The sequence below is a fragment of the Sinocyclocheilus anshuiensis genome, unplaced genomic scaffold, assembly GCF_001515605.1.
Source record: "Sinocyclocheilus anshuiensis isolate Anshui unplaced genomic scaffold, SAMN03320099.WGS_v1.1 scaffold860, whole genome shotgun sequence".
Lineage (NCBI taxonomy): Eukaryota > Metazoa > Chordata > Actinopteri > Cypriniformes > Cyprinidae > Sinocyclocheilus > Sinocyclocheilus anshuiensis.
Genome location: NW_015548288.1, coordinates 941,346 through 955,204, shown reverse-complemented (window position 1 = coordinate 955,204; position 13,859 = coordinate 941,346). Strand labels below are relative to the sequence as shown.

Sequence of the window (13,859 nt, the reverse complement as noted above, 5' to 3'; positions counted from 1 at the left end):
TTTATCTTCATCTTTTAGCTGGTTCCATTTTTGAATCAATGGAGGCATCAGCATCTGAATATATTCCTGCACACAGAGCACACATATACAGTAGTCATACATGTGTTGAGGGCTGTCGCTAGTGGGGAGAAAGGTCTAGGGGTGTCGCAGTACACCAGTATTGACGATAATCGTCATATTTAAAGAATAAAATATCGTTATCGTGTTAATTAGGGGTGTCGCAATATGATGGTATTGGCCATATTTAAAAATGAATAATACACATAGGACAATATGACACATAATAACCCAGCGCCAGCGCCATTAATTAACTCTAACTCTCACATGTAATTTGTTTCATTCATACTCGACGCCGGAGGGCGCCCTCGCACAGAAAGTCCACAAGCAAGATTCATAGGAGTAATAGAACTTATGATGTTCCAGGAAATCCCTGTAGGCATCCAGCTATTGCTGTAGATGAGTAAAATGCAGAAGAAATGTTTTATCTGATTAAACATGAAGACAGTCAACACAGGATTGCAACAGTATGTGTTTGTCTTGTTTTTCAAGCCATCTTATTTTAATATTTAAAATATTAATATTTATAAGGTATTGCTAATCGACATAGCATTTATCACTGTATAGAATACTATTAAACAGGGGTTGGCAACCTTTAAGGCATTAAGTGCCATTTTTCATTTTTCTGGTTAACCACTTTTTGTGGCCACGATAATAGTGTAATGAAAAATCTGATATTTCTACCGACCGCCCGAGTCAGCACGAAAGGTTCTCAGGACAGTTTACGGGCCACTGCTGCACGTCGTCACGAAAGCTTATCACTTGCACGTGTTTTTAAGCCTTGCCAATTTAAACATTTAAGAGATTTTAAAGCATTCAAGCACAAGAAGACACGAAAGAACTCAACTGAGTACTTCCGTGCTGTGTTCAGTGTGCACACAGAGAGCTGCAAACACCGAATTGAGTTCTCTTTCGCATCTTCTTGAGCATGAACGAACAAATACACCTAGCCATTTTTAACATTCGAGCACAAAACGATGCAAAAGAGCTTAATTCAGCACCCGCGAGCCATGTTCTGTGCGCACAGCGCACACACAAAGAGCCATGTCTCACAGCACGTGAACTCTGAATTGAGTATTGTGTTTTCTTGTGCTTGAATGGGCAAATACATGCAAAATTATGTTGAAATACCCATCTTGGCGAGTATCCTCGAAAAACACATGGTTATGTCTAAAGTGAACGTAAACAGTTGAGAAACTAATCGGACGTGTACCTTTATATTGGATGCATGCATTGTATCTTAAAGTGATCGCACCTAATTTATTAGCTGCTGTCAGTGTCCTTATGTTAATACAAGAAAAAACAGAGAGAAAAATCACTCACTGCTCTTGACTGAATTACTTCTGTAGTTTTAACAAGAATTAATCTACATGTAATTTATACAGTGAAGACTATGCAATGCTATTTTACATTTGATTATTTGGTTTCTGTACCTGAACTTTATTTATTTGTGCTATTTTCAAACAGGGCCCGCGGATACAACCTGTACCGGGGCCCCGCAAACCCCAGCTATGGCCCTGCATGTGTTTATTAGACATGTACAGTCTGTTACTAAAAAAAATAAACAAAAAACAAAAAAAAACAAAAAAATCCAACATGGCAGACAAAGAGAAATGTAGGATTTAGAATTAGAATTATGTTATTCTATTTATTTTGCAAATACTTTAAACAATTACAAATAGGTAATTGTAATTAAAATTAAATACTTGACCAAATATTTGTGTGTGTGAGAGAGAGAGCTATTTTTTATCTTTACGGTAAACACTGTGAGATTCCATGAGGTTCAATATCATTTAGAATGCTGCTGCAAAAGCACTAGGCAACATGGCAATTGTGTTTGCATGTAACATTCTATCTCTACTCTATGGAATATGTGCCTGATACCCAAAGTATTTCTGTGTATTTGATTGTGCAATTACTGGTTTGTTGAGATGGTGGCCCACAGACTCAGCCAATGTCCCAATGGCGTCATAGAGGATGAGAAGGTTCTTGTGCTGGTATTTACTGAAAGCAAAGACCAACGTGTCCAAAATAAAAGCAAGGTACGGCACCAGCTCAGTGCAAGCCTCCTCTTCAAGGGTAGCAAAGGCACTGTTGGAGGAAAATTGAGAGTCAGAGATTAAAAGAGTTGAAGGAAAGCTAAAAAGACACCTCAGGTAACAAGATGGTCCTTAAACAAGATGAAATGCATGCTTCAAGCAACACAATACTGCGATGCATGCTCACCTGCAGGCAGCCTCTTGGACACGCTTGTTGCTGTCAAGTATCCGTTTGAGTAGTTCAGTCATGAGCGGTTTGAGGTAGATGTCGGAGGGCTGGCTAACAACCCAGTGTGCGTAGCGGCTCAGAGTCCAGCAAGTGATGGATCGAACCAGTGCCTTCTTATCAGACAGACACTGTACCAGATGAGGAATCAACTCTGGCAAGTAAGGGATCATCCCCTGCATACAGCCTAAAGCAAATAAAGAAAATACTTGTCTTCAAAAATAATAATTTTTAAAAAAGCGAGAGAGATTAAGGTCACACCTTATTCATTCATTTAATAATTAGCCAAAACTTGGTGTCTCGTTATTTTTTGAAACTGCTTTGAAAATTACAGGTTTTTTAATTAGTATAGTAATTAACTATAGAATACAGTAACATGTGTAACACAAACACTGTAAACTAAAGTGTTAACCGGTTCCTTTAAGATATAGTTGTATTTTGAAGGAAATTTATTCTTTTATTCAGCAAAGATGCGCTAATGAATTAAACATGACAGTAAAGGCATTTATAATGTTGTTACCAAAGATTTTGATTTCAAATAAATACTGTTCTTATGAACTTTTCAAAGAATATTCAAAGAATCCTGATCTTCTTTTTTTCATCACGGTTTTCACAAATAGATTAATCAGCACAACTGTTTTATACTTTTCTATCAGAGAAATAAATTACATTTTAAAATATATTCAAATAGAAAACATTTATTTTCAATTGAAATAATTTTAAAATATTACTGTATCTATGTATTTATGATCAAAAGTAAATCCAGCCTTGGTAAACGTAAGACACTAAGAAGAAAACTCTTACCAACTGCAAACTTCTGAACATAGTGTAGGTATGTCCATGTTTCCCTTTTTAAATTCTAATGCTTATGCAATGAGTGAATTATAGAATGAATAGGAAATTTTGGAATACCTTCAGCAATGGCTCCCAGTACAAGTATGCCCGACTCTTTAATAAGCCACTCTGGATGGAACAGTAGTTCTTTCAGTAAAGGAAGAATATGCAACAGCAAATCATCTCTGAAAACATTCGCCAGGACATCTAGTGCAGCTGCAGAACATTTCCCTACACACACCAGAAAAAATAATGCAGACAAAAGCAATGTCTCAATGTACATCCATTTTAAGAAGACCAGGACTTGGCTGAGTCTGTGTCCTTTTTAAAGTGCACCGTTTCTTACTCAAGTTCCAATCTGAGATGGTTTCATCATCATCCAGATCAGCTTCATCGTCGTCCTCTTCCTCAATGGAGTCTCCCCCCTCGTGTTGTTGGGCCACAGTGCGTGAGCGATGGAACCTTGGGCGAATGTCCTGCTCGTTGTCTGGGATTGCTTCGTCCTCCTCAACGTCACCCTGGAAATCAATTTTTCATAATCTTTATTTATTACAATTTTTTTTTTTTTGGACAAGCTTACAATCTGCCATCTTTTTAAAAGCACTAATATGTAATTACATGCTTTTAAAATAAATATAAGATACCAATGTATTCTTGATAAAATGCTTTCTGTATTTATTTAGCTAAATATGTACTTTATAACTCAGTTTCTAAAAGACAGGCTAAGATGTGGAAAATAAAATGCTATTAATTTGTATATGACAAATGTAAACAAATCACATGTAAACAAATTGGCAATGTGGTTTTTTTTTTCAAATGCGGCTGAGCATCGTAACCAAATCACATGTTTGCTGTGTGTATGAACTCAATGGCAAATCACAGGTGTTTTACTCTTTTATGTTTTATGTTTAGGACGGCATATGAAAAAGTGTCGATCAGTTGATACTCAAAAAAGAAGCTTTAGAACCAGAGAGAGAAACTGACCTTCAACAGGATTATGTCAATCTCAGAGTATTTCATTCCATTCACAAGAACTGGTATCAATCTGTGACAAAAAAGAAAAAACTCTGATGACTGATCCTGATAATTTACATCAAATAAGCAGCTTTGCCCTGTTGCAGAACTGTATTATAATTGAATGCATCCACATGAGTTGATGGTTTTTTTTTTTTTATCAAAAGGACTCTGTGTGTTTGTGCATGCTCACTTGGGCAGGTGTCCACACAGAACCTCCTTACACACAGGCTGCTCAGCGAGTGTGAGCCAGAATTCACAGGCCTCCAGAGTGACATTTTCATCCTGATCTTGTGTCCTCTGCAACATGTACTGAAAAACAGAAAAAGGGTTTGTGAGTATAAACCAAGCGGCAACTTCCAGCTCTCTCTCGTGAAGCCAACAAGGAAGTGACTTAAACTGTAATTCATCAACTGGCCGCTAGAGGCTGGCTGCAAAAGGGAGTCAGTCCCATAGACTCCCCATGTTAAAATGCCTAACTTTACAGCAGAAAAAAACATGTTTACAGCCTGGTTCAAAAAATTATTTTGGTCTATATAGCTAATTTTGCCCTTCATGACAACTGTGAGGGGGATGAATTTTTTTTATTACTCATCCGTTTAAATTATATTAAGCTTTAAAGTTCTGCATAATTATGGGCGTGGCCACTTGAGTGACAGGTGGATTGCCGCTGCTGTCACCACCGTCGAGCTAGGTGGGCGTGGTTTCAGCAGCCAGCTCCCGCCTCTTTGCCCATTTTCGATTATCCGGGAGTGACGCGCGGTGATGTGCTGCCAAGATGGCGACGGCTGGCTCCGCCTACTTTAGGCTTCAAAATGCTCGTTGGAAGTCTACGGGTTACGTCACGGACACTACGTCCATGTTTTTATACAGTCTATGGTATAAACACATTGGGCCTTATTCATGAAACATGAACAGAGCATATTTGTGTGTAAACTGTTCAAAAAGTAATTTTTACCAACAAAAAAAAAATCCACAGAATGTACCATAACACTTTTATGTACGAACTACACAGAAATTAATTTTTAATTTGGTGTTTCATGAATAAGACTCATTGATTCTACTTTTACCAAACTAGTTAAAGAAAGTCCACAAGAGGCTGCTGTTCCTTCACTTTGCCTCGGTGTGATTTTCTGACCAAATTTATTAAAAAATGTAAATAAAAAAACATTTAGTTATACAAGACAGTAGATAATTCAAGGTCAAGGTCACTTTCAGCAATCATGTAATAGAGTTTAGTTATATTAGGTTTTAATGAGGGGTTGAAGAAGGTGTGATCTAACCTCGATGATGTTGTGCATGTGAGGAAGGAGACGGTCTAATCTGACTTCCAAAAGCATGACTAAAGCTCTGCACACATTCTTCCTCACTTCGGGCTCCTCGTCACCTGCCAGTGCAAACAGGTTCTGTGCCACAAAGACACACACATACATATAAAAATATGTTAATTTCTTAGAACTAAACAATGACAACTTCCTCAAAACTGGCATCACAATTCTGGGATCTGGAATAATAGGGTAAGTAAATCATAACAGAATTATAATTTTTGGGTGAACTTGTCCTATTAAGGTGGCTCATTTTGTAGGTGGTACCTCAATGAAAGGATCTATGTGCAGCATCAGGGCCTGTGTTCTGCTGATGATAAACTGGTTGACACAGGCAATGGCATGAGACCTACAACAGACAACAAGCACAGTACATATATCAAACAAGCCTGAACAACTGCACAGCAAGTAGTAGTTTAAATTAGTGTGACTGGTATTGACGATAACAATATTAAAAAAATTAAATATCGGCATAATGTTACTACACATACAATAATATTGTAAATAGTCTAGCACTAGTAACTGGATGGATGGATCTGATTGGCAGGCAAACACAGTTTGGGGGGGGAGGGGGGCACACAGTGAAAATTATATGAATATTACAGTGGGCAAATGCATACAGCGCAGCATAATTTGAAATCACGAATTTAATGTTTAAACTAAAGCATTAGCACGGACTGAAAGTCACGCAGAGAACACGCGATCACGCAGGTCACATATACACTTCACAAGATCTCACAACTGGATTCGACTAAGTTTGCAAGGTTTGTGAAATTAAAATTTCATAGGCCATTCAAAGATTTGTTTAAATGACGTAAATGCGTATTTGCTGAATGCTGACGGCAAACGATAAAGTATTATAATGTTTGCCTTTCTATTACTAATAATATAAAAGCAATCGTTATAATACTTTTTGTATACATTTTAATTCCTTTGTTTAACAGTTCTATCGGATTATTAGACAGACTTCTATCCATATTAGACAGAACTGTTAACGACGACGGCGATCAAGAGGGAGAATGTGAGCAATGTGAGCACGCCTCGAACGCATAGGCCAAACAGAAAAACTTATCGGCCAATGCCGATATTTGAAAAATGCCAAATATCGGCCGATATATCGGCCTTGGCGATATATCGGTCGACCACTACTCCTCGCAGTTTCAAACATTTGTGCTCCATTAGGGAACACAGGCTTATCTTACCTGATTTTGGGGCTATTGTGCTTGAAGAACTGCAGGAACTTGGGGATCATCACGTTGAGTGGGCGGTCCAGCATGTCACTGTCCAGGATCTCAGCAGAGTCCTCACAGATCTTTTGCAGGGCTCCAAAAGCCCCCTGAAAAGACAAACACAGCAGGAATGTAACACAGACAAATCATACATATTTCCCCTTCTCACTGAACAACCTCAAATCTTTGATCTAGAACACTTCCATCAAAATCAATCAAACTGACCTAACCAGTCGTCACTGTCACACGGTAACACTGAGGCCTTCAGTTGACAGACACTCCATTTCTATTTTTGGCTTGAAGTGCAGTCAGTGCTGCTGAAAATAAAGTAGAATACTTTTGCTGTTGCCTCAAGCTCACAGCTGACTCATGGAGTGTACATTGTAGGTGACATGCAGATTTAATACAATGCAGACAGCCAAAAACAGCTGTAGGTTAATTTAATCGAAAATGTAAAGCAGAACATGAGAAATTCTGTAGGGGGAGCAGAAATGACATGATAATATTTAAGTAACTGTACAGTAAAGGGTAAAAAAAAAGTCAACTCTGACATCAATGTACAAGGATGCAACTTGACATTTAAACCACACCTTAACAGAAACAGGAAATAAATGTTTAGGGTAATAAGTAACTGAAATCTTCATGGAAGTAACGTGGGTTCTTGGTAAGTAGTCTGTGTTCAGAAGACACTACAGGTCTGGCTATGTGCATACTAAACAGGTTCATAGGCTCATTACATAATACACAGACAATAATAGTTAATATGGAAACTACTAGTACTATTACTGTTACAGTATTATTATTAACCATACACTGTATACATTAACTATATAGAGCACAAAGGATAAAGTACCAGTTAGGAAATAAGAGGTGTAAAGAGTACCTGAAAACCATACTTGAGTAAAAGTACAGATACCTTACAGCAAAAATGACTCCATTACAAGTTACAAGTCACCAATTCCAAAACAACTCGAGTAAAAGTCTTAGAGTATCTGATTTTCAATCATGTTTATTTTCTAAAACCCAAACAAAAAAAAACACAATATCCTTCAAAGAGGTCTCTTCAGTATAACGGATAAATAAAATAATGTTAAGTAAAATTCAAAACTGGATGTGCTGGTTTTGGTCCATTGCTGGCTGCAGTCATGTCCTCACCTCACACCTGTGATTCACAACTACTTGCTAAGGAACTCACAATTACGTAAAGTAGCCTTATTGACAAGTTTGGGTGAGTAAGGACAAAATGCACAAGATATAGGCCTAGTACTTTCAGTGCCCTATAGTTGGCGATATCACTTCTTCTGTAGCAGAAAAAACTAGGTGCCATGCAAAATTTAATGTTTAACTGCAACACTCAAAAACGAATCTGATGTAGAACAATACCAAAGCCAGACCTTGCAGCAGAGGGACCCACCCAACAACATCAAGCATCCTCCTGATCTCACAGACATTCCACCTGTAAGGAATCTAATCAGGTCACGAGCACAAATGGTGCCGTGGCAACGAGCTGTCTGGCTCGGCTGTCGCTATGGCAACTGTCTCTACTGTCAGCTTCCACTTGGTTGGAGATGGCATATTTTGAGCTAGAGAGCTTAGAGAAAACAACAGAGGAAGCCACCAGTCCCTCAAGGTCAAAACACCAATTCTTTACATCTATATATATTTATATAAATATATACAGTATGTATCTATATCTATATACTAGGGCTGTCAAAAGAAATTCGAATTTCGAATATTCGTCGAATTTACAATAAAAATCCACATTCGAATGCAAAAACGGTGCATTCGAATTTTAGGTGTGCGTCAGGCAGCCTTATCAGTGGCACACGAAATGCGATGACGATGTAAGTGTCATTGCATTTTAATGATTTTCATAGCTTATCCAGTTGAAGCCACTAGATGCGGCGCTTCTGCATTGTTAATTACAAATATTGCAGGAAAAGAGAACATCAATGCGGAGAAGATCTTGTTTACGTCAAAACTGAAACCAAGCCGTTCACACAGAACGCATATTTCATGCATTTTCTAGGACATCTATCACCGTTGCACTCGCATCTTGCACAAAGGAGCCGCATGTTTAAAGGCCATGTAAAATTAATGCAAGTTTAACTTTGAAAAAAACATGTCTCGAGACTTTTATGGTGGGTTTTTTCCCCCATCCCACTGCATCTCATGTTTTTAAATGAAAAATGTATGATTGGCTTTCCGCCCTTTGTACTAAACCATGCATACATACATGATGTTTTGTTTATAGTTGTTTAAGTAACTTAATTAATTATAATTGGTTTATAAACATTATTTTAAACATTATGCACTTTTTTTTCACAGATAGTCATGTTATCTTATGCTTTGAATAAACGTGCATTAGTAATATTTTCCTCTTGTGGCCTCATAAGAGAAGCCAAACGCTTTTCTTCACCCTAACTGAAATTATGCATTTTAAATTCGAATATAATTCGAATTTTGATAATATTTAAGTACAAAATTCGAATTTAGTTTTTCAGCCAATTTGACAGTCCTACTATATACATATACAAAGACATTGTGTTGGATATCATTAAATATTCACAACAAACAATAAATGGACTTTGGCGCATTAGTAATTACTAGCCAAGTCAAGTCACATTTATTTATACAGTATAGCGCTTTATACAATACTGATTGTGTTAAAGCAGCTTTACAGTGTTAAACAGGAAAATAGTTTGTCAATAATGCAAGAAGACAATAACAAAGAGTTATTTTTCAGTGATGTCATCATCCAGTTCACCTTCATATGCATTTCCGCATCAGTTTGCTCATATAACGGCCAGTGTGGGCTATGGCTCCTTTCAGCCAATAAACTACGATTCAAAGGTCAGGAGCATCTTAGCCATAAACAAGATAACATGTCATCCCTGTACATTACACCCATTACAGAAAGCAAAACCACTTCATGCCCAAGCTAAATAAAGTCATCCCCGACATTCTGGAAATGTCTCTCAACTGCTTTAGACTTCATATAGCAATATGAGGACCCACATGGCATGCCACAACCAAACCAGAGGATCACAGCAGTGGATGGATGCTTTCTCCTTTTTACACCCACACACCCACCAAGAGCTAGGCTGTCTGCTGCTTATGTTACCACTTATGCGTCTTCGAAATTAAACTCATGACCTTGTTCCAAGTTCTTTCAAGCTTAGTCAGTTCAGTATTGGTAATGCTTCTAAGCATGTATTTTCTATGTCGGTAAGAGGCATACAAGCACATCTACTTGAACAAAGTATATGTAATAAAGAGATAAAGATTGAAATAACCAAAAGTGTTTACTAAATTATGCCAATAACATATTTCAAATAAGCAATACAATTTTACAACAGTGGCATCATACATTTTTCTTCTTTAGCTTAAGTAACACTAAAATAATGTAATTTTCTGATATATACAGTTAATGCACATTCTAGAGTAAATTAACTACTAAGGCAGACGGTGACCATACTGAGCCTTAATTATTCTCCTATTCATTCATCAACGAGTGATCTGTCTCCTTTCCCTTATAATAGAGACTTTAAGCAACAGCCACTGATGGAACGGCAACGGCATTCTGATGTTGTATTGCGCATGCACGACTTTAACTATTACGGGAGAACAGCTGGTTTGCCGTAGTTGTTACAATGTGACAGATAAGGTAAGTAAATGTTACGTTTCATGGTACACAGCATTGTAATTGCATCAGTATGTGATTCTACCATTAGTCTTTTATTTAATCTGTGTTGATATGTTTTAAAATTAAGCTAATTTTAATGATTATTCCGTTTGTACAAAGATATGTCTGCTGTTAGTAACAACTCAGGTAGCACTGAGACTAGAGATCAGTGGTGTATTGTAACGAAGTAATAATACTTCGTTACAGTACTTAAGTATTTTTTGGGAGTATCTGTACTTTACTTGAGTTTTTATATTTCAGCCAACTTTTACTTTTACTCCACTACATTTCCTAATTAAAATGTATACTTTTACCCCGATACATTTCCCCAAAGCATATTCGTTACTTACTACAAAATAGTCAGAAGTCAGAAGAACACGGACTGCAGGAAAGCAGGTTTGACGAATCAGTGGTCTGGCGCTTGCAAGTTAGACTCCTAAAAACACCTTTGCTCATGTGCAAACAAGTGTGCGCACAACCGCGGATGATTCATTTTCCTCTCAAGTCGAGTCTGGGGTGTGCGATACAGCATCGTCTGCGATAATATGGTAAGTGTTGTAATGATGTGCGATCTGAAATTATCAAGTATATCACAGAGAGTGCACGCACGTGATTTATTAGTCTATTAAAACTCAAAATTCAAGGCATTCTAAATTGTAGACGGCAAAAATGCTTCTGTATGCTCAATGACTCACTCATTAACAGTCACTTGCTGCCACCTACTGGCGGTTTTAATTTCACATTTCGACTATTTTGTTCATGTTTTAAATTATTTCAAATATCAGTAATACTGATTCAGTATTCAACGTTTTATGTTGCACCTGTAAATGCTATTTCAGATGCAGATTCCAGAAATGTTTTCTTATGTTGGAATGAAAGACACCAAGTACCAAATGAAAGAAAGAGTTCAAACTGAACACAACCTTGCTACTCAAGCAGTGTATGAACATTTTTTATATATATTTATTTGCTTCTTTTCCATTTTGCATTTACTTGTACTTTTACTTTCAATACTCAAGTATGTTTAAGATTAAAAAAATACTTTTCGTACTCAAGTACAATAAATATCACATACTTTAAGACTTTTTACTCAAGTAATATTCTAAACGGTGACTTCGACTTCTACCAAAGTCATTTTCTGGTAAGATATCTGTACTTTTACTTGAGTATGGCTTTCAGGTACTTTATACACCACTGCTAGAGATGTTGTGAAGCGAGCAATGGAAGTATTGCCTAAACATTCTCCTCATAAAACTCAATAAATGACTGAATGCTGCGCTGTGCCATCTTGTTTGCGGTTGCTTAGTGATTTTTATGTTCTCGGCTATGGCGGTGTAACAGCTTACTTCCGGTCACCATAGCGTTCCATTCGCAGCTTCTGCCTGTTAAATACAGGATTCTATCAGTCCTAAATATAGGACATATGATGCATTCACATTTACACATACTGGTAAAAAATGTATAGCCTGAATGCACTGTAAGTCGCTTTGGATAAAAGCGTCTGCTAAATGCATACATTTGTTTTTAATTATTATTAATTATTAAATTATTTACACTATGTCAGAATTATCAATATTATTACCTAATTAAGAGGACAACTCACAGCAAATCAGAGAGCTGTAACTTGTATAAAGCATTCATGTGCTCACAGAACTTGTAATTACTTTATAGCAAGCTTAGTTACAGTAATTCTGACATGGCATAAATGCACCAATACCAATAGTGACAGATAACACCAGTTTTCAGTGTCACATTATCCTTCAGAAATCATTCTGATAATCCGATTTAAAAAAATAAAATAAAATAAAAAATAAATCAATCTTATTATTATCAGTTTTGAAAACAGTTGGTGCTGCTAAATAGTTTTGTGAAAACATTGATACAGTTTTCAGAATTCTTTGATGAATAGAAAGTTCAAAAAGAGCAGCATTTATATACTTTACAAACCAAAACTTTGTTGATTATAAGATCATCTGAATTAAGATATTACAAAAGGTATGATTTTTTTCAACAAAACGTTAAAACCAAACATTCAGAGCAATAACAAAACAAATAAATCAACGATAGATATATAGAACCCTGCAGAAGAGTTTGATGAGCACGCCCTGATGACGTAAATTAATTTTACATCATGAAGCCAAGCAGAGAAACCTCCCTGTGAAGGTATGTCGTAATACACATAGATCAGCAAACCTCAATTATAAGGCTGAGGCTTTAGATGAGGAAGCCTTGAACTACACTACAGTTTTAGACAATGAGTCAGCAACATCCATCAACTTACAGCTCCACTTAGAAGGACAAAGAGAGAGAGAAACATGAGATTACGTGAGATTGAAGAGAAGAAACATGAGAGAGGAGAGAAAGGCCATCACAAAGTGTGTGTTTGTGTGTCTTACTTCACAAGTATTATAGTCCTCTGAGTCCAGAAGTAAACAAAGTTTAGGTAGAAGCTCCGGCCAGTTCTGTAACTCCCCTTTAGACGCTATAGTCGTGATCAGAATACCTGAGGAACACAAACATATGCACAATAATGCACCATTCAGACCAGCCTATACTGCAGTTCACATAACCAACTGCCAGAAGCAAACATCTACACAAAAACCAAGCTGTTATGCAAATCTGATAACAAAACATTATAATATGTGAACAAATTATACTCAGTTTTTCACTATATTAATCACTGTGTGGGAAAATACTCATAAAACACTACAAAAAATTTTTTTTTTTAAACCAAATAAACAAAAAGAGGAGGAATGATATTTCATGCTGTTGATGCTGGGTAACCATAGAAACACAGCACTGCATTCCTCATAACAGTCTAATCACAATCACAGAAGGCTAATTTAGGCACACTGTGTATTCTCGGACATAAGAGTCAATAAATGATCTTACATTGAAAGCAACAACACAAAGCCAGACACAGCCCCCAAAAGCATAATATTGTTTGTCATGATGGCACTAGCTGGGAGCTCAGAGTCACACAGTAAATGCGTTGTCGGTCCATACTCACCCACTGTGGCTCTAATGAGCGGTGAGGAGTCTCCAATGTTCTGCAGACACTCATTTTTGATGAAGTCAGACACGCCGTTTGGGAAGTTCTGGTAATGGGCCTTAACGTTGTTCTTCAAAATGAGACCACTGAGAGACCGAGTGGGTTCATCTATGATAAAGAAAGGATGAAAAGCTTTACTTTCAGACTGGGTAGAAAATACAGCCCTGGGCACAAGACACAGCATTTAAGGGAAAAAAAAGAAAGAATCAAACAACCACAGGGATAAACAGAAATATCTGTTCATACTACAAGAATATAATTACAATCAGATTACAAATACAAAACTATTTAAAACTTAAATATGATAAAAATATAATGTAATATACCAATAATTTTGTCAATTACAAAAAAAACGTTGCTTTAGAAAGTGCTTGAAAATAAAATAAAAATTATATATA

General features: G+C 36.8%; 1 protein-coding gene and 1 long non-coding RNA gene across 2 annotated transcripts in view; one reads left to right on the top strand and one right to left on the bottom strand.

The window, feature by feature from the left end:
* Positions 1 to 9,470, top strand: part of LOC107655930 (uncharacterized) — an 18,956-nt gene extending 9,486 nt beyond the window's left edge. Inside the window, exons 2-3 of the long non-coding RNA XR_001630501.1 lie at positions 1,592 to 1,595; positions 9,460 to 9,470. This is a non-coding gene — a long non-coding RNA (uncharacterized LOC107655930). The remainder of the gene's footprint in view (positions 1 to 1,591; positions 1,596 to 9,459) is intronic.
* LOC107655929 (transportin-1) overlaps positions 1 to 13,859 on the bottom strand; it is a 25,529-nt gene that overhangs the window by 6,983 nt on the left and 4,687 nt on the right. The window contains exons 3-14 of the mRNA XM_016443559.1: positions 13,420 to 13,569; positions 12,806 to 12,912; positions 6,698 to 6,831; positions 5,763 to 5,844; positions 5,454 to 5,576; positions 4,364 to 4,482; positions 4,141 to 4,201; positions 3,503 to 3,674; positions 3,235 to 3,387; positions 2,284 to 2,509; positions 1,977 to 2,148; positions 1 to 66 (exon numbers count right to left, since the gene is read on the bottom strand). The exon at positions 1 to 66 is cut by the window's left edge and continues 10 nt beyond it. Of these exons, the coding sequence (XP_016299045.1) occupies positions 1 to 66; positions 1,977 to 2,148; positions 2,284 to 2,509; positions 3,235 to 3,387; positions 3,503 to 3,674; positions 4,141 to 4,201; positions 4,364 to 4,482; positions 5,454 to 5,576; positions 5,763 to 5,844; positions 6,698 to 6,831; positions 12,806 to 12,912; positions 13,420 to 13,569 (1,565 nt within the window). The remainder of the gene's footprint in view (positions 67 to 1,976; positions 2,149 to 2,283; positions 2,510 to 3,234; positions 3,388 to 3,502; positions 3,675 to 4,140; positions 4,202 to 4,363; positions 4,483 to 5,453; positions 5,577 to 5,762; positions 5,845 to 6,697; positions 6,832 to 12,805; positions 12,913 to 13,419; positions 13,570 to 13,859) is intronic.